The sequence below is a fragment of the Aptenodytes patagonicus genome, chromosome Z (genome assembly GCF_965638725.1).
Source record: "Aptenodytes patagonicus chromosome Z, bAptPat1.pri.cur, whole genome shotgun sequence".
NCBI classification, from domain to species: domain Eukaryota; kingdom Metazoa; phylum Chordata; class Aves; order Sphenisciformes; family Spheniscidae; genus Aptenodytes; species Aptenodytes patagonicus.
In genome coordinates this window covers 65,366,480-65,390,292 of record NC_134982.1, presented here as the reverse complement: position 1 = coordinate 65,390,292, position 23,813 = coordinate 65,366,480, and the positions used below count along the sequence as shown (strand labels likewise).

The following is a 23,813-nucleotide window of genomic DNA, read 5'->3' as shown; positions in this document are numbered from 1 at the left end:
ACTGAGTGAGTCGTATTGTTTCATATCATTTTCAAGTCTAGATTATGATTGTTACACTGATACAGCAAACCGTGTATTAAGATCTGACCTGATCTGCAGAGGGTCCAGGTGATTAGAAGTCATAAGTTAAGTTAGGATCTAGATGATGAGAAATTATAAGTTAAGTTGTATTATAAATCCTGTATTACGCTTATAGATTGTACTATATTGATTCTGCTTGTAGAAATCCCGTGCCATTCTAATAATAAATTCTGTGCTATTCTAATCATAGTATCCTGTTAAGCTTTAATGGTAACTATGATTTTGTGCCATCATCATTCTGCCAAGGAACCCTAAAAGAACCTGTCTGTCCCCTTAGTGTCGGGTGACAACATTGTCCCCTTCAGCTTCTTAGGGGCTTCATTAATGAAAGCTTCCCACCTCCCACACAGTTATGTCTTTGGTATCTAGTTTCATTCCCCAGTGTCAAATCTCTACAAGTGGTGAATCTCTGACACTTCACCAGCTAGGACACATACTCCCCAGGCCAGAAGATGCACCTCAGCCAAAGGGAACCCATTGCTCTTACCTGAGTGTGTACTGAAGGGCTGCTACCTGCACTGGCAGTATTTGTTATTCAGCAAAAGGTTAGAACAATGCTCCTAAACTATCTCAAGTTTAAGTTTAAATGTACAACCTCTAATGTGCTTCAGTCCTAACAGTTGATCAGTGACAAGCTGTGGAGGAGGCAGGCAGGAGAACAGACACCAGCAGTAGTAACTATGTATTTCTGGGGCTAATGATCTGATCATAATGCATAAAGCTAGAATTACTATCACAGCTTACCAGGGGTTTAAATATCAGGGGCTGCTTATGTCTCACATTTCTCCCTTCCAGCTGCCGAATTTTTCTTAAGCTGACAGGCTTGCAAAGCATTTCCAGAGATATAGTAGCTGGTCAGGAAGGTGCAGACATGCTAGCAAGCCGATTCCAGCCAACAAATGGAAATGCTATGTGGACCACAGAAAAATGCAGTTTCATGGGGAGTTAAATAAAAGTGGATTTGAAAAACAAGGTTAGCTGCTCAAAACCTAGGCCTAATAGAGAAGGCTTAATCTTCTACTAGCCTGAAGCATGTATGATTTCATATTATTTTAACCACCCTTGCCTCAGACTTTTTAACCTTGAGGAAGGTAACTGCACATACTGCAGGGTAACAGGGAATCTTGCTTCTTACCACTTGTTTCTCTATTTTTCGGTCATATATCCCTGTATAGCATTTTAGGGAGAGACACTGTGCAGCAGTATACCGTTTCTGTCGCTCTTCATCAATGTGCTGTGGCTACACTGCTCCATTTCCCCTGGTGCCTATATAGCGGGAGCCTTCGCGTAGTCTTTTGTGTCGCGACGTTGCACTTCACTTGGCTGTTTCCGTCCCTCGTCCTATGCCCCTAGGCTCAGAACTGTGGCCACTTATGATAACGTATGAAGTGACATTGCTCCTGCAAAGACCGTGGGACCCCTCCCTGACAGACTGTGCTTGACCCGGCACAAATCGTCTGCGGGATGCCGCTGCGCTGTGTCTCTGCCCGTCCTGCAAGTGCACGTGGGCCAGAGAAGCTACCCTTACAGTGCTTGTGTGTGCCCGCACTGCGGGACCAGCCCGTGCTCCGTCCGCCCTGTGTCACCGCCTCACGTCCCCACAGGCGGTGCCTGAGCCAGCCCTGCTGCGGACCTCGGCTGCACCTGCGGGGCCGCGGCCACCGGCCGCTCTTCCCTCACGCCGTGCCGCGGGGGTCCGCACCTCCGGCTGGCGGCGGGCCCCTCGCGCTCTCTCCCGGGTCCCACTGCGCTCCTCGGCGCCCGGAGGAGCGCGCTTCCCCGGCTGGCGCGGCGGCCCGCCGCCGTCCCCGCCGCGCACCGACCCGGCGAGCTGGCGGCTCTCCCGCGGGGTGCACCTCGCCGGGGCGGCGAGCGGCGTGCGGCCCCCTCCGCGCCTGCCCTCGCCGCCGCCCGGGGCCGGTCCCCGCCGCGGCCCCCGCCCGCCTGTGTCACGGCGCGGCGCCCCCTCCTCCCCGCCCACCATTTTCTTCCCTCCCAGACAGGCGCAGGCGAGGCGAAACGGCGGGCGGGCGGCTGCCTCCGTCTCCCTCCCCTTCTCCTCAGATGCCCTTTGCTGCCGCTGCAGGGTTATTATTACAGTATGTGGCTGCTCCCTCCCCCGGCCCCCCCCCCCCCCCCGCGCCCCTCCGCTCCGCGCCGCTGGCCGGGCGCCGCCGCTGTGCAGCGCCTTGGCCGCGCTCCGCGCCTGGCCGCCGCCCAGGCCCGCGCCGCGCTGCTGCGAGGGGGGCGCCGGGCCCCGCGCGCGCGGGGCGGCGCGGCGCGGGGCCACCAACGGCCGCGCGCTAACGGCTAACGGCTAACGGCTCCCCGCCAGCCCTGCCGCTCCCCTCAGCGCCGCGGGCGGCGGCGGCCCCGCGCCTCAGGGGACGCCGTCGCCGCCCCCCCGCCCCGGGCGCTGCCCGGCGGAGCGCGGCCGGCAGAGGGGCGGTCGCTGCCTTGGCTTCTAGACAGCGGGGGGACGTGGGGCTGCGGATTATTGCAGACTAAGCAGTCTGGCGCTGCAGCAGCGGGCGGGGGGAGGCGGGCGGGAGCGGGCGGGCAGGCAGGGGGAGTGTGTATGTGTAAGGAGGGGACGGGAGGGGAGGGGGGAGAGCTGGCAGCCAGCCAGCTACCATCAGAATTAGCTCATTGTTCAATATAGCCAGCACTGGCAACCAAAACCCAGCCTGAGAGAGAGGGAGAGAGAGAGACTTTCCCCCAGCCACCCCCACCCCTTTTTCTTTTTTCTCCAAGGCTGCACTTTGGAAGAGGTGCAGTCATTCTTCCCCACACCCCCTACCCTCTCTCCACTCCCCCAACTATAAATTCCCTTCTGTAGCATGCTGCCCTTTTTTAATCCACATTTGTGTTTCAGATCATGTAGAAAGGACAGAAAGTGAGCAGGGAGCGGGGGCTTTTGTCTGTAAGTATATGCAATTCCAATCCACAAAATTTTATTTTTTTTTTAATTAATCCTCTCTCTCTCTCTCTTTGTTTCTTTTCATTTCCTTTTGTCCTTAGCTGGACTTTGCTGCAGCTTGCCTTTCCCCCTCTCGGTGCACATTTCCAAACAGGCTTTCTTAAAGAAGATGAGAAAACGTGCAGTATATGTATTTAACTCTTTGTCTTTATGCTTTAACGCTGGATTTCTAGGCTGGGGATTTTTCTGCACACATGCAAGGGGAGATGAGAAGTGGTTTTCTAAAACTGTTTCGTTTTTTTCGCTTTTGCACTCCACAAACACTGAAATGCGTTTTTGAACCTAACGCACTTAGCTTTTTTAGCATGCATGCAAGGCTCTAGGATTGGTTTTTCGTCTCTTTTCTTCTCCCTTGTAAAACGAATCTCCCTCTTCTCCGCCCTGACACTGGATTCCTCTCAGGCTGCTGGGGTTTATTTTTAGAAAGCAGTCATTCTTGCAACAGCCTTCTGCATTTCTGCATGTGCAGCAGTTAAATTTTGGGTGGTTCTTTTGAGGAAAAAAAAAAAAAACAAAAACAAACGTATTTTGGTGGACATTTAGCGATGTGCTTTCTTTCAAACGTTTATGTGTACATTTATAGATATATGAATTTGCAGTTTTAAATCCAATGTGTGTGTGTGCTTGTGTGTAAACATATGACTCATACATTTCATACATACACACTATAGGTAAGAAATATATAATCAATAGAAGAGAACTTTAATTTTTGTCACTATATGAAAACTGATAAAGGAGGTGTGCTACAAATTCAGTCAATTAAGAGAGTGGTGATTTAAGGTACCATTTAAATGAGGTAGGACCTACTCTCTTTTTTTTTTTCCTCTCCCTATTTAAAATAGGAGGGTGTGTGGATTAGAGAGAGAGAGAAAACTGGAGGTTATGTAATGCAGTGCCATTTCCAAAAATACCTACTCTTCGGGCCATTACATTGTGAAAGCCTGACACTGTTATACTTGTTTCTTGATTGCAAAAAACCACACTTTGTAGTGTGCCTGGAAACAATGGGCCACCTTTACAGTAAGCATAGGGTGATGGTTTTTGTCCTCTTGACTGATTTTTAGGTGTGTTAACCATTAGGTATCGTGCTCTTCCGAGATGTACCAAGTGCTAAGAATAGCATAGGGTTCTGCAAATCCAGGTACCAGGGATTCCTTTGTCCTATATTTAAGCCTACAGACCACTGAAGTGCAGAGAAGCATGATATTTAAGCGTACATGTGGTTAGAATAATTTGCATGACTTTAAGCTTAACCACTGAAGCTTATACTCAGCTCACCCACTGTTAATGCTGGCAATAAAAAACTATTAAATGCTGTGACAGTTGGAATTACTTTTTTTTTCATTTTTAATTTTTTTAAATTGTTTTCAGATTGTTCTCCTTGTGCTACTTGAGAGAAACTGCAATCCCAAGACTTAACAGAATCTAAAAATGGTAAGAATTAGATGCTTTAGCAAAGAATCAGTAATTTTTTGTAAAAATAGAAACCTTTCCCCATCTCCAATACTCATTTATAAATACGACCTTTATAAGACATACTTTTTGAGGCTATGGGGATTTGCCACACAATGACTGATGTACTCTGAAAACCTCCATATGTTGGATCTTTGATTTTCTTGCATTTTTTGAATAAAAATCTGAAATCCCTCCTTGTGCAGTAAGGCTTATTTAATTGAAACAAGCAGTGTTTAGGTTACTATGAAAAATACACATTGTAACACATGTAGGAATACATGCAGACAAAACAATATGCAATAATTTCAGCCCTGCCACCTTCCCCCCAAAAAGAAGAAATAGGTCATTGCACTTAGTAAGTGAAGCAGATTTAATGTTAGTCTGTCAGGGAAGTACATAAGATGCAAACTAAATTTTCTTATTATTGGTAATTTTTTCAGAAGGTTAGCCTTTCTTTGTGATACAAATCTGTTCCAGAAAAAATGGCTAGGCCTCAGCTTAACTGAACTTACTGGCACTTAGTTGGAATGTATTTATTGAACAATATTCAACAGTGACCCATTTCCTTCAGTGGTAATTGTGTTTATATTTTTACTGATTAAAGCCCATTTGTTATACTCTGAGATACTACTGCTGACAAATACCTAATTTTAAGGATGAAACAGTGTACATCTAAATATTCTCTAAATATGGTATTCTCTGAGAAGGACTGAGTGTCTCAGAATCAGCAGGACAAAGAAAATTGTTTTTTACAGAAAAAGTAGATAAAGTAGGCAAAATTAGTTTAGATGCTGTGTAGCATTCTTGATTGAAGATGCAGCTATCACTGAAGCATGTCTGAATACATGTATTGACATAAATGTGATATGTTTTGGGTGCTACATGATAATATCATGGTCAAAAATCTGTTAATTTGTATGGGGCAATAGCCTGTCTGAAGTAGCATTGTGCAGGGTGTACATTAGCACAGAATATTTTCTAAAGTGTCATGTTCTCAAGGACTTATTAAGACTGGGTTAAATTAATTGCATTAATTATATTATCCTTGTCTGGTTCTTTGGGGTTGTTTTGATTTGGGGGAGGAGGGATGATCAAAGGATGTTTAAAATAAGCAAATATGTAATCTGTTATAAAGGCTTTTTTTCTTTTTGGCTCCTTGTTTTATATCATTCCTATCTGCAAAAATAAACTTGCAAATTCTGGAGTTTTAGTCTATTCTGGAACCTACTTTCATCAAAGTGCTTTGCTCATCTGTATATAAATGAATAGTTGGGGGTGGGGAATTAAAAGGGAAATGATTCACTTAAACTGTGAATAGAAGTCATGTTAAAATACATTTTGTTCACACAACTGTGGAATATTGGATAAGGCAACTGTTTTCCTACCAACACCAAGGTGACAATCAGCCCACATTTTGAGATGGTATGCAGGCTGTTATGTGCAATATATGCCTATCTATGGAACAAAAGATTATTTTAAGTTTTGTTAGGCATAAAATAGCCACTGATTTTTACCAGCAGATGGTTCTGTAAATCTAGCAAGGTTCCTGTAGTAGTCAATGAAATCAGCTTTGTAAAGCCAGTCTCCAGGCCAGAACATAAAATACAACTTAGAACTATCCAAATGCAGAAAATAAAATGTAGTTACCCACCTGTCTAGTCCTATTGTTTTTTTTTGCAGTGTAACATAAATAAAAATCTCATTTGGCTGTTTTTGAAAAGTTCTTTATTTGTTACAAAAAGGCCTAATTCCACTTTTTGGTGACTCTTGATCGGAATTTCAATGTAAGAAAGACTAGGTTTTGCCCCAGCTTGCAAGGTTGCCTAAGATGTGATACTTGGCAGAAGCTCTTCCCCTACCACCACCCTTTTTTTCCCTTTCTTTCACTTTTGGCACAGTAACACCGAATGTAATTTGAAGTCAGACGACTGATATACCTTCCTTGCAGTAGTGGACGCACTTGTCTTTGGCATATTTCTTGTTATTTATTCCAAGTGTCTCCTTAGCCATTCTAATTTGCAGGAAAAATTCTCCTTTATGTATCAACACTCTCTGCACTGAAATACATGATTGTAAAAGTGCTTAGTTTCTTTTTAATATAACAGCATATGCAAAGGCTGTACTCTGCTTTCAGTGGTTGGTGAAAATTTAGCTGTTACATTTCACCAGGCTGAACTGAACCTTAAAAAATGGGGAAAAATGGCCTGCTTATTCCCTTGCTAAACTGAAAGTTCATTAATTATTTAGTTAAGCTTACAGTAAAATTAAGAGTGACTAGAATAAACTTGTTGAGTGAGAACAAATGGATTCTTGGTTTAACTTCACTGTCTTACCTTCTTAATTTCTTAATGTTCCTATTTGATAAAATGTTTCTTAAACTGCTTACAAGTAAAAGCAAACGATTTAGCAGGTTAGTTTTCAGTGCTGCTTCTCCTTTTCCTAGACTTGGAATTATGATTTCCTCATACCTGGTTAATTAATCTTGGAGCTGTGTAATAATAACATCGTCAATAATTTAAAGAGAAATAGAAAGGCAGAAGAGTGTACTTTCTATTCCTTTAACTCATGGACATTTTGAGCCGTCTTACACAAGAAGACCTGCCATTTAAGGATCTCTCCTTACTTGTGTATAATATATTTGCTTCAGTGGCCCCCTAAAGGAAGAAAGAACCTTTTATATTTATTTGCAATGTATGAAGTCCTGAGGTGATTTTAATTGCTTAAATTTTTAATTTATTTGAAATGTCAGAATTTCTGTATATCACCTTCATGGAAAGTGCTGTATGACATAACATACAAATTTAGATTTTAGTGCTAATTAAGATTAAAAAAAAAGATTCTAATAAAAAAAAAAGTTTTAATCATTTATTTGGCCTACGTGATCCAGTCGTTGAAATAAAGGATCTTGTCAGAAGAGTGAGAGTAAGGAAGTCTTAAGTCCAGTTTTCTGTGACCTCAAAGAAGACTTTTAGCAAGGAAAGGCTTTTTTTAATGGTAAATGTTTGTTTTTAAAGAAAGAAATCAAACAGGCATTGTAGACACTTGAGAAAGTGGTCTGTCTGTTTGCCTCTAAAGCACTCATGCGTGTCCTTTTCCCCTGCTCACATTGCAGTTCATTTCTGGACTTCAGTTCTGAGAGCTTGCAGTGCAGGCGCTAAGGAATTTAAACTAAAAACACTAATGAAAGTGTATATCGGTAAACAGATACCTCCATAATAATTTAATTTTGACCTACCTGAAAATAAACAAAATATATTCTAGAGCAGCTCATTAATTTAGTTATGACTTACCACGATTAGATGGCTTTCTTCTTAAGCACTAGTGGTGTGGGATCTCTAGGCTAGGTGTTGTACACTATAGCTGTGTCATCCCAAAGGAAAAAGGCCCTGGAGGGAGGGCATTTGGGCTGAACACTTCCTGTAGCATGTCCTTGCCTGAACTGGATCAGTTTTGAGGTTACTCTGTCATTTGCATTCTCTGCATCTTATAGTCTTACTTGGGAAAAAAAGAGAAAAATGGGATGATGGTCTTTTGGAGAGAAAAACAGTTGGGGGAATAGCTTTTAAGTCAGAGAGAAAGAAATGACAACCTGCATTTGCTTGAAGAGAGAAAAAACCCCACCATCCCATTTCTTTTTTTGCAGTTCGTAGGGAAATGTATAACATCACTTAAGTTAGGTGAAGAAAGTTAGGAGGCAAAGCTTATGCTTAAGATGTCATCCCAGTTTAGCCATTACAAACCTTTTTCTGGTGAGTTATATGAAGGTATCTTTACACATTGTGTAATTTTCTCTGTCTATAGAACGACTTCACCTTAATTGGACCAACTGTTCATAACTTTAGGATTATCTGTGGAGAATGGAGCCTGGGATTAGTCTGGCAGAGGCAGGCATTATTTTGAACCCTTTATATGCTCTGAGGAATAATAAGAATGAGATACTAGGATGAGACATTATGTCCAGCCTAATACTAGATACACACTGGACAAGTAGCAGCTCCTGGTCTGGCATGAGAAAACTCATACTTTTTTGTCGATTATTACCGAGTCTGGAACTAGAACTGGAGTCTCCTTTATGGTAGTTCAGAACTGCATAGGAGCTGTAGCACTGTATCAGATCCTCTTCTGTTCATGCATAGCCATGGGCAGAATTTGGTCAAGAGGAGTAATGGAGAGGGATGAAAGCTAAGCACTTCTGGCCATCTGAATGTGTATATCGTGCTTTTTTATTACGCTTATGTATTGTGCATGAAGAATACATTGGGTGCAGTTTGCTCAACACTACCTGGTTACTGAAAACTTAGGGAGAATTAAAGCCTTTCCAGTTTACAAAATAAATAAGCAGAAATACAAACTCACTTTTTGCAATACTTTTGCCAAGCCAGCTGTTCAACTGTGCAGAAAAATCACCTGTACTTGATTTTGGCTGGAAAAATTTGAAGTGGGGTTTAAAGAAAAGTAATTTTTGTCCAAAGCTGCAGATACTGTGGATATTTCTGTGGTACAGTTTATATGTACATTAAAAGACAAAAGCTCTGCATATATGTGTTTCTACCCAGTCACAAACATACATGCTCTGGGTGCTAAAATTTTGTAACTATGCACTGGCATACTTTATCTGAACAGAACTGTGTTGGCACATGGAATTGGAGGTTTACGTAATACATTGTCCAGGGCAAATCTTTACTGAGCTTTTTTCACCAAGGCTGAAATCTTGGAAAATGAGAAATAAGAATTAGTATGCACCTCGTAATATTACAGTCGTTGATTTTTAAGTCTTGGGGTCTAAAGCCTCCACCAACAATCTTCTTTCTCTTTTTGCATCGGAATACTGCTGCCCCACACCTGAGCTCTGATCCTTGTGTGTATGGCTAAAGAGAGGGGAGAGGGACTACACTTAATAGCCCTAGAACAACTTCATAAAAATAACTCAGTTAGTATCATTGACTAGGACAGGATATTTTAATAAAAATATTTTTAAATATTTGTATTTTGTTTTTATTTCAAATATTTATTCACCTCATTAAGCCATATTGGTTGAGGGTGCAATCTGGAAAGGTGCAAAAATGTTCTTTTCAAATGTTTAATGTAGAATGATTCTATGAATCATTGTCTGAGTGCTACATGAAACTCAGTTCAGACTGCTGGTCTGGCAAATTCATGGTAGCACTACTGAATGAATCCCTATGTAGATGTTCCTGGGAGGGTTCCTGATGTTTCCTTCTGTAAACACTGGGTGTAAAAAAAACCAACCTCAGAACAGGTAGCGTTTTCTCATCCTGCAGGAAGAAATGTTTTTGGATTAATTTTTTTAACACTAACCTTATTGTCTCTCTACTAGCGTAGCATACCTATGCAGGAGTAAGTTGAAAAAAGTTAAAAGAAATCTGTGTGTTCTCACTGAAGATGGTATAAGCCTTGGCTTAATACGTACATGATCAGAAAGAACTCGTGAATTCTTACAGCACTGATGTTTAGAAGGCACACATTGGCATCGTAGAGCTACTCAAAAAGACTGAGTTAGAGAGGAACAGAACTTCCTTCTTTGTTTCAACATGACTGTATCTGTGATAAATCTCCATCATGAAAGAGCATGAGTTTAAATAACTCTATTCCTGCTGGCAGAAGAAAATCCTGTGGAAATACGGTAAATGTCCTTACCCTTAATTTCTCAGCTAAGTAATTATATAAGGCAACATGAACAAAACCCTGAAACAATGCTTGGCAGGAAAAGTTCTTTTCCTGTGTGTCTCCTCATTAGACGAGTCCCTGAACCCACGGATATTTTATTACTTTCAACCTATATAACATACATGATACAGTTTGTCTTTTTGTATTTGGAGTAGCGGTTAAGCTACATTGAATGACGCAAGATGCTGGTAATATGGTGACTGCAGGTAATGCTGCAGACCACAGTGCTTTGAAGCACCTGTTACAAAGTCGTCAGCTGTGGTCGTTACATCTCTTTTAATGAGGTAAGTACTGGCTGTGCAACGTGGTTCTGTCTCTCATTTCCAAGAGTACCACCGGGGCTTTTAATACTTGCCTGAAATATGCTGGTTGGGCAGGAGGTCGGTGTCTCATGAGGGGAAGGGCTTTCGTGGCTGGGCTCTGCAGGAAAGCAGTCGGCAGAGGCAGTGAGCTTGCCGCCACTTGGAGAACAACATCGCTTGTTGGAATTCTGGTCATCTTTCTGGTATGTGTGAGAAATTTAAACAAAATTAAACAAACAAACAAAACAGTTTTAGTCCACAGCAGAGGTATTAAGTCTTCTGCAAGTTACATTATTCAGGCCATTAATTTAGAAATTTTATAGGACATTAAAAAAGGAAACATGCTTTGGGATTCAGCTTGGTGTATACATTTGGTATACCCCAAAATTGGAAGGAGGGAACAGGGAGAGCACACAGGAGAAGCACTATTCTGGGCGGTCTCTGTTCTTATTCTTTCTTCAGAGTTCCCCTACTGGCCACTGTTCTTGCTGGTCTTTCCTTAAGATCAAAGCTCGATGGAGCGAGGAGACTGGGCCAAATGGACTTTGTGGTCAGCCTGTGACCACGCTGCTTTTCTTCCTCCTCTGTTGCTCCAGTAATTTGTCAGCGTTGGGTATGAAACTACTGAAGATGTTAACTGTGCAGCCTTTGGTCCTGAATTTTGCTGCCATGCTGTGTGTTCACCTGACTTTGTAACAAGAGACTTGCTTCTGCATCTTGTTCTGCAGTTACCATTAAGCGTAGATACAAATGGTTACTAATTAAACTTTTCATTACCATATTACACTTGAAGAGCAAATTACAAACTCATATGTAATTGACTGAAAACTCAAATACTATTTTAATTCTCAGGCTTGTTACTGTTTTTCTGTGTGTGCATGTTAAGCAAAATAACAAAAGCTACCATTGTAGTGCAGAGGCAAGCAAAATGAAGTGGCAAAGGTGCTGGGTTGCACCGGGGTTTGGGTTTGGTTTTCTGGAGGGTTGGTTTGGTTATTTCAATTTCTGTAATGTTTTACAGTTTCAGAGTCCATGCACAGAGATTTACTGGTGGAATAGAGTAGTTTGCAGCCATTTTATTGGTTAAAGGAACTTTCCATATAATATACATTTGTTTATTATTATTGTTCTGAAATAATTGCATTTCTTTTCCTTTCAACGAGTGTGATACTCTGGTAATGAGTATCTTTGTTCAATTCATGAATTCAGTCAGAAGTTGGATGAGCATTTATGAAAACGTTCACAATGTACCTCTTGATTTCTTTTTCTTTTACTCTTCATATGCATGGTAAATATTAACAATGCTTTGCAATGTTTTTTGCATATTGAAGAAAAGCAGCATGAGAGCACTTGTAGCACACAATCCTGACTTGTGCAGAAAAGTGCAAATTGATCTCTCTGCCTAAAAATTGCATTACACTCAGGTGGTGTGGGGAGGATTCTTTTCCAGGGAAAAAGAAAGTGTTTTCTAGAACTAACCTCATTCAATCATGTATGCCAGAAGACAGCTAAAGTTTTTGTTGAGGGTTCTTACCAGCTAAAGAACTTGTCAGGAGTGTGCTGACTATATACTCAAGCTGGATTACCTTGTGCTTTCCCCCTCCTCAACACTGTACATGCTCAGTTTTGGAGGCCAGTAGTCACGTAAGAGACCTCTTGGAAAAATGTGCTGGCTCCCAGTGCTTAGCATCTACTAGTATCCTTTCCTGCAGCAACGGGCTCTGCAGCAGTAGAGCCCATTAGTGTTAAAAGCATGTTTTAGTGAATTTTGCACAGTCACTCAGATAATTTTCTTATACGTGTCATGGGATGCTGTAAGTACATATATAAAAGATGCAACCTATATAGTATGGATGAGGACAGGAGTGAATTCTTTGAAGAATATAGATGAGCCAAGGTAGGAGACTACATAGAAGCAGATACTTCAGTGTAACCTGTAGAATAGAAGCTTTAAGAACAATGAAAGTAACAATGGATGAATATGGGTTTATATGAGAAGTTTTGTACTTAAAATCTAGAAAAACTACTTCCAAGGTCACTTCCTTATGTTGTGTACGGAAGGAGCAGATGACATCCTATTCTGTGAAATTGACAGAAATTGAAGAAGTGATGAACAAGGACTGCTAAAAACCCCTAATGAATAAACTTGCTAATTCATGTGCAGCGTGGAGAGGGGGATGCAAGGAAAAGCATACTTGTCTCATTTAGGCTTTTTCATCTCTATGTGGTTGTGAGTTTGAGTCATCAGATGGGGAGGAATAAAAAGCAGCAGTAATATCTTCCCCATGAAAAGCCAGAGGCAGCAAAGGATGCTGATACACAGAAGTCAAAGGCGAGTTCAGGTGCGCAGTTGTCCTGCCATGTTCTGCTGATATACTGCCATACATTAATTCTTACTGTAATGGCAGGTAAAGTCTCACCAAAAGGTGGGCCACTTGGAGCAATCCCAGCCAGGAGGAGAATGACCATATAACTCTTCATCAGTTCTCACAAGCCATTTATCTACCTTTATCTGCTATGTGGAATTAACCAAGTGGAATGATTGTAAATGATTTTTTTTCCTCATTGATTTTTGAATGTTCGTGGCACTGATGTGGAAAGCAAGACTGATATAAAAACCTGCTGCCCTGACAGTATACTGAAAATGTGAAGGCAGGTTATTGGGGATAACTTGCTGTATTTCAACCAGGGGCTCAGACTTGTGATGCAGAGCCACGGAAAAGAATTGATCAAGTTCACAAAATTGGCAGGCCTCACAGTTGCTAAACCGCATGTTCACAGTATTTTTAAATAATTAAGCTAAGGTAATTAAGTTGCATTTTAACTTGGGCAAGTTGTGGTTTATTATGGGAAAGCTTGCTCATTAAGCCTGTTTCGGAGTCAGCCTGTCACAACAGCAGCCTCCCATTTGATCATGAGTACAGCTTCTTAAATATAACAGAAGTTCGTCAAAACTTTACTGGTTCTTTGAAATAAGGCGTAACGATGAGCACTCTCATTCCCCTCTCCAGAAGATTCAGAAGACAAAGCTGATTGATAGCAGTCTGCCACCCAACTAAACTCTTGCGAAGCAGCAACCATTCAGCTGACAGTTGCTGCATGTATTAAATCCTGTGCGCTAGGTTTGGAATATGGTGGACATTAATATCATATGCTTTCATAATGTTCCCCTCACAGTGTTAAAAATAAACTACTGCAGATGGGAGCATTAGTTTACCACTTGCACTGAAGTAAATGCATTGATCCTAGCACAAGCTTTCCTTCCAGTTTTGTTTAAAATTAATTAGCTATTTTAACGGAATGATTTCTTTGGTCTTCAAGCAGCGGTGCAGTAGGATTTTCAGTGAAGGGGCTGTTTATGCATCTGGATTGTGTTGGTGGGCTCTTGGTTACAAAGAGAACTTTTTACTGCAGTGGGAGGCACTTGGGGGGCTGAGAAGCACATGGTAGAATGTGCTGGGAAAAGTCATTACAGCTCAAACCAGCTGGTAACAAAGAAACTTAAGAAACTGCAAAGTTATAACTGTTTCAACTTAGCAGGCAACTATGTTATTTTTTTTTTTGCAAAAGAAAATGTATCAGGACTCAATTTGGAAAGAAAATCTGCTAGACACTTTCAGTGATGCTGAGGCCAGCCGGAAAGGAAATGACTACAACTTTTCCTCTAGGAGCCTTAATACCATTGATTTGTGTCATTGCAACACAAAGCAATGGTGATGAAAAATCCCTGAACTACGTTAAAGAAATACAGGTACAGAGATGAGGAGCAGCGTTCCTTTCTGGCTACACGTCCCATCCCCGGGAGAGCAAAACCTTGGGAATGCTTAACAGGAGTGTGCTCATTTTACTAAGTTTAGCATGTCTTAAATCTGTTTTTTTTTTTTTTCCTCTTGATGGATGTACCTGAATGTTTGAAAGATGCTTTTAGTGTGTAGGAATGGAGAGTGGGTAGCAAGAAATTAATTTTAGCATTTTGATGTGACTGATACAGTAGATTTAGTCCAGCTCTGTTAAAATTATTTTATGTATCTGTTTTAAAGCTGGGCAAAACTTTGTGCTCCCCTACTATTGCTCTTAAAGAGGACATGGCTTAAAATGGAAGAATAGGCATTAGAGTTTTGAAATGCTGGCTAAACAGAGCCTTTGCAATAGCAAAAAAGTTGTTTCTCAGTTTGTTGAGCAGAGGAGAAAAGAAGAGTCTACTCTAGAAATCCTTCTGTTTTTGAAAAAAAAGCAGCAGTAAGTAGTTCTGGAGTCTGGATGTGTAAGAGCCAGTAAATAGACTGGGCATTTATTTTCCTCCACCTTTGCTTTTTCTGATTTTTAGTCTCAATTTTTATTATTTGTATATTTTCAAAAGAATGGAGGCTAAGGAATTGAAAACATATTCCTCATAGCTCATAACTGCCTATCTGAAGTTGGCCTCCATGTTTCAGGCAGAATTGCTTGTTGTTGTAGAACACTGTCTCAGACAGCACTTCCCAGATCAGTGGTTTTCTTTCCCCCTGACTTCTCAAAGTGGGAGTGCATGGTTTTGTGTATCACATGTTCTGCCAGGAAGGCAGGCTTCCAAGGGTAATAATCCTGTTAGTCAGATGTTTAGGGGTGATCCACTCTGGTAATTTATGGATGAAGTTTACCAGATTAATTTTTTTCCTAGTGATTATCAAATACTGAGGCTATCAGTTTGAGTCAGTATATGGCTTTTATGCATTGTATAGACTTGCAGTAACTTTATTTTTCAGTCCATCCTAAAGTTCAGCAATTCTGTTTTGAATCCTGATCCTTTGGTTATTTAAGCCAAGCCTGTACTCGCATAATAGTCGCACAGGAAGTACTAAGAAATGAAAATATGGTGTGTATCAATGGAAGCATTTATTTAGAAGTGTTTGCTTCATGCTAACAGCTGGAATGTTGTAAGCCTTACATCCTACTCTGCAATGGAGCATTGCTTTGCACTTTTTCTCTCTCTCTATAGCTCATCTCGCAACATTAATACCAGTTGTTTTGAGCTGCTATAATTGACTAAAAGTTCTTGCTGTATTTTTCTAACACTCTAGTTATCAGTGTATTTGAACATCTAAGTAATTTCTGCATTTTACAAAGCATGTAGCATAGCAAGATGTCTTTTTTTTCTTTTCTTCTTCTTTTTTTTTTTTTTTTTTTCTCCTGGTGGATTGTAGTAAGTCGTGAGTGGACTTTTCTACACCAGTATCTTTTTTTCCATTCCAGAATCTTCCTCCACTTAGCCAGGATCCAAACCATGATTCCCAGGCCTTTCAGCATTGCTCACAAGGCAGATACTTAAAGTCCTTTGGCTGCCCATTCAGGACTTTGGTACAGTTAGAGCAGAGCAGTTACTGCATGTGGAGTACATCCACGTGATTATTATCTGCCAATATTGGCCACAGTACTTACTTTTGAAGAGATATTAAGAAAATAGGACATCACTGAGCTTTTTTCTCCACAGAAAATTACTGTGAAAGATATCTGGGGGGTTGTGTAAGGTTTTTTGGTGGTGGTGGGTTTTGGTGGTGGGTTTTTTGGGGTTTGTGGTTTTGTTTGGTTGTGGTTTGTTTTTTTTTTTTTTTTTTAACCCTGGAGCATAGTTGTGAGTGTACCTTACAATTTACACCTTTTTCCTCCTGCCCCGCTCCCAAAATCCACCATCAAACTGCAGTCGCTCTAAGTTCTTATGAATTCAAGTTGAAGGTCCTTTCTTTGTCATTTAACTGCAGGTGCTTATTTTATTCCTATTAAAATATTAATAGGGATGACAAGGTCTGTGGGCTAACTTGAATACATCTCAGACTCCATGGAAAACATAGAAGCTTATATTCATCATAATGAGTAATACCGTATTATGATGCTTATTCCTTCCTCCTAAACACAGGAAAATACACATTTTTGTATACTTTGCTGGTTTGAGCACGCATGTCCTGTGGTAGAGCTGAACTGCTATTGCTGTTTCCCACCATGAGTTTTCATACAAAGAATGTGACTACACAATAAAATCAAGGCATAATTGCAGGATGGGTAATCAGTGATCATAAATAGCAACAGGAGAGCTCAGGGGTTACTTGGTATCTTTCATTCAAGTGCCTCAAATATTCAATGTGAACATTAACTGATGAATTCACAGAGTGCCCTGTGCTGTGTATTAGTTATTCTATGTTAGCCATACCCAGAGAGCTTAACTGGCTTGTCTGAGATCATACGGTAATCTAAAATGTGAAATAAAATCTGATGCTTTAATCAGTAGAAAGCACTGTGGTTTGTACTGTGGAAAATCATGGGAGAGTGTTATCAGCTCAGGCACTGCCTTAGGCTCTGTGTTTTAAGTTTCCCTCCTCTGTTTCCTACTTTATAGTAGGATTTTCTCTTGGAAAGATGATTCAAGTCATCTTCTGATAATTTCTCCAAGCTACATCTAGTCCAGTTGTGAGAACTAATAGTCAACATGCAATTCCAAGAAATGAAAATATTCCTCAGGTTTCAATATAAATACAATAGTAAGCAGGTGAGTAAAGCTGGTCTGCCAGGAATTTAAGTGACAAGGCAAGTTTTGATTCCCAAAGTGCGAACAAGTTTGAATGGTGTGATTTATAATGTTCAGCTCAAAACATTGATGGTTTGACATTCAGGCATTGTGCAGAAAGAATTTTCAATTCACATAACCCCAAAGGCCCAGGAGGCAGACCCAGCAGGAAAATAAATTCAGGATCTTCAGCATCATATGCAACTTGTACCTGACCACTTCAGTGTTTAATGAGAGCAAGATGAAGAAATGCTCTGATCTTCATCCTGAAGTTGAGGAACAGAAGCACGAGATGTTTCCAGCTCAGATTCACTGTAACTGAGGTGTATTAGCCTGGCATTTATTCACTCTAGCTTCCCACTGTAGTCAGCGCCCGGCTTTGGGTCTTACCCATTTTCCATAGGAAAATTTTCCTATAGCAGTCATAGGCCAGTACCTTAAGCATTAAATCCTGCTTAAGGTACAAATTTTATTGTATGTCTTTTATAATGTGTTGGAATTCCTTTAATGTCTAAAATATAGGGTGCTAACACAGAATTATAGCTGTGTCAATGATCTTAGAAAGTAGTAAGTTCTAGTTCACAGTTCATTGTGAACGGATAATCAAAGCAGTGTTGCCCTTGTCTCCTGCAGTCATCAGCAAAAGTAATAATCTTCATTAAATAGTCTTTCGCCAGTGATATCTGGCAGAAGAGAATGGGCATGTGGTCTCACAATATCCTCAGTAAGTTTATTAGTACGGACATCCTCATACAAAGTTTCTTAAAGAGATTTTAAAAAAATCCATCCTATGCTCTTTTTAAAAAGCCTGTTGAATGCAGATTGCCATAAGCAATATCGTTGAAATACTCTAGGGACAGCTCTTGTTGTCATGGGTACTCAAAAATACGTACTGAGCATAAAATGCAGCTAGGTCTCTGGGTCAAGCTCAACTGACATTAGACTCTTGGTTTTAGTAATGCGGTCTGTCACATGAACAGCATTTGATTGCATTTAATGAATCTCTTTTTGTTAGTAAGAAATTGTATATATTTATGTCACTACAGGTTTATCAACCAAGGTTAACGATTTGGGTAAGCCAGAAAATCTTTCCAACCAGCCGAGGGGATGGGGGATTTCCAAAGGTAAAGTTATTTACGCAATTTCTTTCATCTAATAAACAGTTTACTAAGATGAAAGTTTTCTGGAAAAAGCCCAACATTGAAAGTTCAATGGATTTTATTTTATGACTGCTTCAAGAGACTAGCCAGCTCTCATGATTTCATCACGAGTCTCATGGTATTCTGTTTTTCTTAAAGCCTTGGCTCCTTGAGCCGGGCAGTTAAGTGAGGATTTCAGCTTTCATTTTAAAATGATGTTTTTAGCCTTCAGGCTTGCAGAAAACATGGACTCTTGCTGGCTACATACCAGAAAGAAAACATAGTAATTTTCAAGAGCTCATATTTCTTAAGCCTGTCTCATGATTTTACAAGCTTGACATCTGAGTTATGAATGCTTGATTTTGGCAATTCTCTCTTAGCAATACAGATGAAAAAGTCAATGATAATGCAGGAGGAGGAGGGAGGTGGTGGTGTTTTTCTTTTTCTTTTGTTAAGTTTTCTGCTTGTGCTTTACCTGGCTTGAGTAACAAGCATACAAAGCATGGCAGTTTTCATTTGAGTTTGACAATAAGTACCCCAACATAAATGCAGAAGATGTGGCTTGTCAGACAAGATTCGTAAGATTTTGTTCTGTTACCATTGCTGGTTTCATAAATGTGAAACTGGATATGAAATTTGAGTAGGAAAATAAAACAGTTACTCAGAACCACAGAATGTACATGTTTTATTTTCATATTCCCTTTCATTACTGACTCAAAATCTGGCAAAAAAAATGGCAGGTAAGTAAAGGACAGAGCACATGGGAAATTGTTTTGATTGAGTTTCAATTATTATCTAGACTCCAGCTCCCTGTTAAGAAAACTCTGCTATTTAATCTGGATAACACTATTTTTTCCACACTTCTTCTTTATAAAGGAACTTCTAAAATTTATAGCTGGGCTATTTGCAATCTGCTATTTGCAGACTCATGTGCCAGCGTGCCGATCTTTAAATTAACATATATGGCAGTACTGCCATTCCTAACATTCAAAGTATTTCAGAAGTTCTGCTGAGTAGGCCGATAGCAATGCCAGATTACGATGAATGTGCTATATATGGTTAGACATATATTAAATGTATTTGGTAATTTTATGAATCAGCTGTGTGGTAACTAGATGGTTTTTGTCCAAAATTTTAAGTTAGCAGCTTTTAGTAAGTTGTCATTCATCATTAAAGTTGCTCGTGAAACACAGGAATGAAGCTGTGAACTATGTGCAGCATAGTTAGTAACAATGCTGCATTATATTGGATTTATGAATAGCCATGTTTTTATGCTGTGCATAGCTTAAAAAAAGTTTAACAAAAGGGATAATTGTTTCTCAACTGGTCAAAAAATATTACACCTTTTTTCCTTTAAAGTGATTCGATTCCTGCTTTGTAATTATGATGCATTTCTTCTAGCCTTCATGTAATTCTTCAAAAGATATTTGGCATATGCTTACAAGGATCAGGTTTTAGAACTAGCTCCAAATTTTATTTCACAATTGATCTTCAAAAGCAACTTGAATATTAGCTGCACACAATCCAGCTTCCAGCACAGTATCAGCCTTAACAGAAACTGGGTGTCTTTGGAATCTAATTTTTTTCATCTGTCTTATAAAATTAATAGGGGCAAATTGCTGAAGAAGACTGCAGAAAGCGCTCAGTCCTTCAGCTCAACAGTTGTATGTACTCAATGCTAAAGAACTTGAAAGAATGAAGTAAAATTAATAGATTTTTTTGAAACTCTTATTTCAGATAAAAGTGCTTTTTTTTTGTTTTCATGCAACCAACAAATATAAAAGGATACACTTCTTAAAGACAATTTATTTCCAGACCTAGAAGGGTCATATGGGACTTTTTATCTTATGATTGTATGGCAGAATTTCAGGACTGAGATTGTTTTCACAGCTGAAAAGGAACTGCCCAACACAATGCTTTTGGAAATTTGCCCAGGCCTTTGGTCTGTGTGGTGTGCCTGTTTGCATATGTAAGTTTCTAGTTTTCTTCTCATATCCTGTAATGATACACAAGTAGCAACTTTAGTCAACATAAAAACAAAAATAATATCACGAGGATGGAATTTTCTGGAGTCCTGTGAGGAAACATGTTTGTGCAGTCACTAAAATTTGAATGTTATTTTTTCATTCTGAAATTGTCTCTTGCAAAATCCCTGGCTTGGCTGTAGCAAAGGCAAGGTATGTTTCTACTCCTACTTCTTTCCCTGGCTTGCAGAGCCCTTCTGCGTATGTGCTGATCGAAGTCTGCTCAGTTCCTCCATTTCTGATGCCTTGAAGGGAGAGGGCATCATTTGCCCTTAGGAAAGGATTTTCAGCCTGAAAACAGCTCCTGGCTGTGTTCAGTGCAGAACCCTGGGGGAGTTCATGTACCCAAAAGCAGAATTTATCCTGTGATAAAGACAGTGGGAAAGCCATGGGGCGGCTTTATTCCCAGCACAACTAAATGTAGCAAATACGGACATTGCAGTGAAAATTATGGCTCTGAAGAGCCAGGAAAGGAAAATTGCTGAAAATTGCACTTTCTTAGTAGTTGTGAGACTGCTGTGTGTTTAATTCCTAATTCAGAAATTCACAACTCTTAGATCAGAAAAATTTAACTTGGAGAAGATAACTTCAATTTCTTAAACAAACTAAAAGCAATCTGCTTATATGACAAATATGTCCTAAGCAATAAAAGTAATAAAACACCTTTACAATTCTGATCTCTTAAACACAAAACCCACAGATTTTTTCCATAACTTACAAAACATATCACTAGCTAAAATTCTTTTTGTTTAAGATCCCATAGTGACATAGCATCAGCAAAGTACTTTAAGCACGTGCTTAGCCTTTAGGCTTCCTACTGAGGCTTAAACTGAAACATATAGTTAAATGCTTTGCTGAATAGTCATAGACTTCAGCCATGGATGGTTAAGTATGATTAACAAAAACCTATCTGCTGGCATGGCACACCATCTCTGTACTTGTCCAGAGACAAGTAGTACACTATACCCTACTGTGCCTTTAGATTTCTCTTCTCGATGAAGTACTATAGGAAAGTCACTTAACAGCATACACTATCTGCTTAAGCTGTAAGGTGTTTATAAGATGAAAGGTCTAAGCTGTAAAAGGTTCTCTTAACAATAAGATGATCTTTCATAACTAAGATGAGCTTTTATGTTGGAGGCCAAGTGGAACCATAAAATGGAGTTTGGGGTTTAAAAAAAGCAAGCAAGCAAATTAATTTATTGGTAGATAATACCATTAATATTAGTTTCTTGGTTACCCAAGTTGGTACTGAGTTATATTTTCAAAGGGGCTCAGTACCATCTGTAGATTTGTGGCCATGAGTTTCGCATTCATGATGCTGAGACACTGTGCTTCACGTGTGCAAAATAGGTAATTGCTCATTTTCAGATATTTCTATGCCAGAACTACTGCACACACAGCACCTGCAGGTGCAGTTTTAGGTCTGAGCTGTCCCAGCTATTATGAAGGGCACAGAAATCACTTGGTTTGGCAAGAGTGAAAAAAATAATTTTGAGGAGCAGTGTAAGGATGCACAGCTGGCGGTCAGCTGCAGAAAGGGTTGTCACTCCATAGCTTCTTCCCCTGTAACTTTGCTGGGATGGTTGGGGTCTCCCCAGCTACAACAAATGCCTGCATTCCCCAGTGCAGTAGTGGAGGATGGTTGTTGGCTCAACTCTTTTGCATTTTGGCTCCTGGGGCACACTCGTTCATCCCCAAGTGAAGAGTTTTCCTCAGATGCTGCAAGGCTTGCCTTGTTTTTAAGCGATCCTTTGCTCTCTGTGGCATTAGTATTTACAGGTGATTAAGCCATGTTTAGTAGATATCTACTTCTGAACTAAAGGTAGGGAACTATGGAAACCTCAGGACAGGAGATGGGAGGAACCCACCGAAGAGACTTCACCAAAGTACAGCTAATATTGTTTTTTCCTCTCTGCAGGGAAGTCTCCCCATCTCAAAGGAAGTAAATCGCAAGAAGAAAAGTGAGGTGGAGGGTGCATACCCGGTTCCAGTGAATGGCTATGGACACCATTTCACCAAAATCGATTACCTCTACTCTTTTTAATCATAATTTCTCCATTTGTATTACATATGGTGTATGGGTTTGATGAGGTCATGGTGTCATATATCGGGAATTGTTTCTGTGTAAATCATCAAGTGTAAGAAGAAACTATGGGACTCTGAGCCTTGCTTTAGAGAATAACAGTGGACAAACGTGTACCATAAAAAATAGTTTTTAACATTCTGACTCAAGCGAAAGCTCTCAGAATTTCACACTGTGAATCCATGTTTACAAACATTACAGGTGGGCCCTCAGGCCTGGTTCTACCACAGCAATGTCTTCCACTACTCAAACTCCACTGCTCACATGCAACTGGTAAAATGCTCTCTCCATTTCCACCATCCCAAACTGCTTCTTGCAGAGGCTGAGAGTCCCCCTTTTTTTTCATTTAGATGTAACAAGCCTAGTAGTTTATTTTCATCGATTGTCTGTATATCTCTATATTTTATCCATGTACTCTTTTGATGTATAGAAGTAGTATGAAACTCATGGTTTCCTTGTGGTAAGTGATTGTGATGCTGCCACGGGATTTGAGACACTGATGAATGGTGCTATTTTGGACTTTAAATATGCTCCTTGGCAAGGTAGCTCTGATGGAGTTATTTTTTATTTCCATGTTCTGAGAAGGTGTTGGTACTTTGTTTTTCTGAATGTTGTTCTTTAGACTGGACTGACTTGTTTACTTGTGTCTTCAGTGTGGCTTTCTTATTCAGTGCTGTAGGTGAGTAACTACTTATAGTGTACAAGTGAGGAACTGATTCCGTATCAGGGTCCACTCACAAACATGCAGTTATAGTGGGAGCAATCACAAAACTGTAATTTACGTAAAATCTCCTTTCTGACTCCTATCCACCTAATGGAGAAAGACGAGCAATAATTTTCCACCAACCTCTCAAAATCTCTTTTGATTTTTGTCTTTTTTTTAAAACCTTTTTTTTAAAGAAGGGACAAGTTTTAATGTCCTCTTCGAATCCATAAAATAGGGGATATAGTAAGAAAAACAGCAAATTTCTGGGAGGAGAAGTCCTAAAGGGGAAAGAGTACATTTCCACAGCACTGTCAACATGTGGACTTTACATTTTTGTTCTTGCTCCCAGACTACTATCAATACAAAACAACACAAAACACAAAACTAAACAGTATCATCTACTCATGGAGTGTTGTTGTGTTAGACACAGTCTGAAAGCCCACCTTAATTTTTTATATAACTCTGTCTTTTAGCTCTTCCTTTTACAGGGCAGGCCTTGTTCTGAACTGTTTTAGCTTCTGACTGTTAAATACCAATGCATGCACTGCACTTCCTAGGTTTCTTTCCTTTCCCCACCTTCTGTATCCCTTTTCTTGTACATTTTATTTTCCAATAGATTAGATACATCTACTGTGCTGTATATAGAGCAAGAAGTAATATTCAGCAGTTGTGGCATTTATGTATAGTTGCAGTTGTGTACTGCTGAAAAAGCAGGCTTTTGTAACTGTGATCTTTAATAATGCACTACAAGTACCCAATGTATTTTAGCTATTTTAGTAGGATTTGTTCAATAAATATGCAAGCTCTAAGGGTA

General features: G+C 40.1%; 1 protein-coding gene across 3 annotated transcripts; it reads left to right on the top strand.

The window, feature by feature from the left end:
* Nucleotides 1–2,117: 2,117 nt before the first annotated feature.
* On the top strand, nt 2,118–23,813 carry NREP (neuronal regeneration related protein). 3 transcript variants are annotated; one of them, XM_076362536.1, is made up of 5 exons: nt 2,118–2,180; nt 2,957–3,004; nt 4,433–4,495; nt 18,091–18,168; nt 22,129–23,813. In XM_076362536.1, the coding sequence occupies exons 3-5, from the start codon at nt 4,493–4,495 to the stop codon at nt 22,252–22,254; spliced, it is 207 nt and encodes a 68-aa protein (XP_076218651.1). In that variant the 5' UTR covers nt 2,118–2,180; nt 2,957–3,004; nt 4,433–4,492; the 3' UTR covers nt 22,255–23,813. The 3 variants fall into 3 exon arrangements, with proteins under 3 accessions (XP_076218651.1, XP_076218650.1, XP_076218649.1); XM_076362535.1 differs by lacking the exon at nt 2,118–2,180 and adding an exon at nt 2,754–2,852; XM_076362534.1 differs by lacking the exon at nt 2,118–2,180 and having other exon boundaries at nt 2,873–3,004.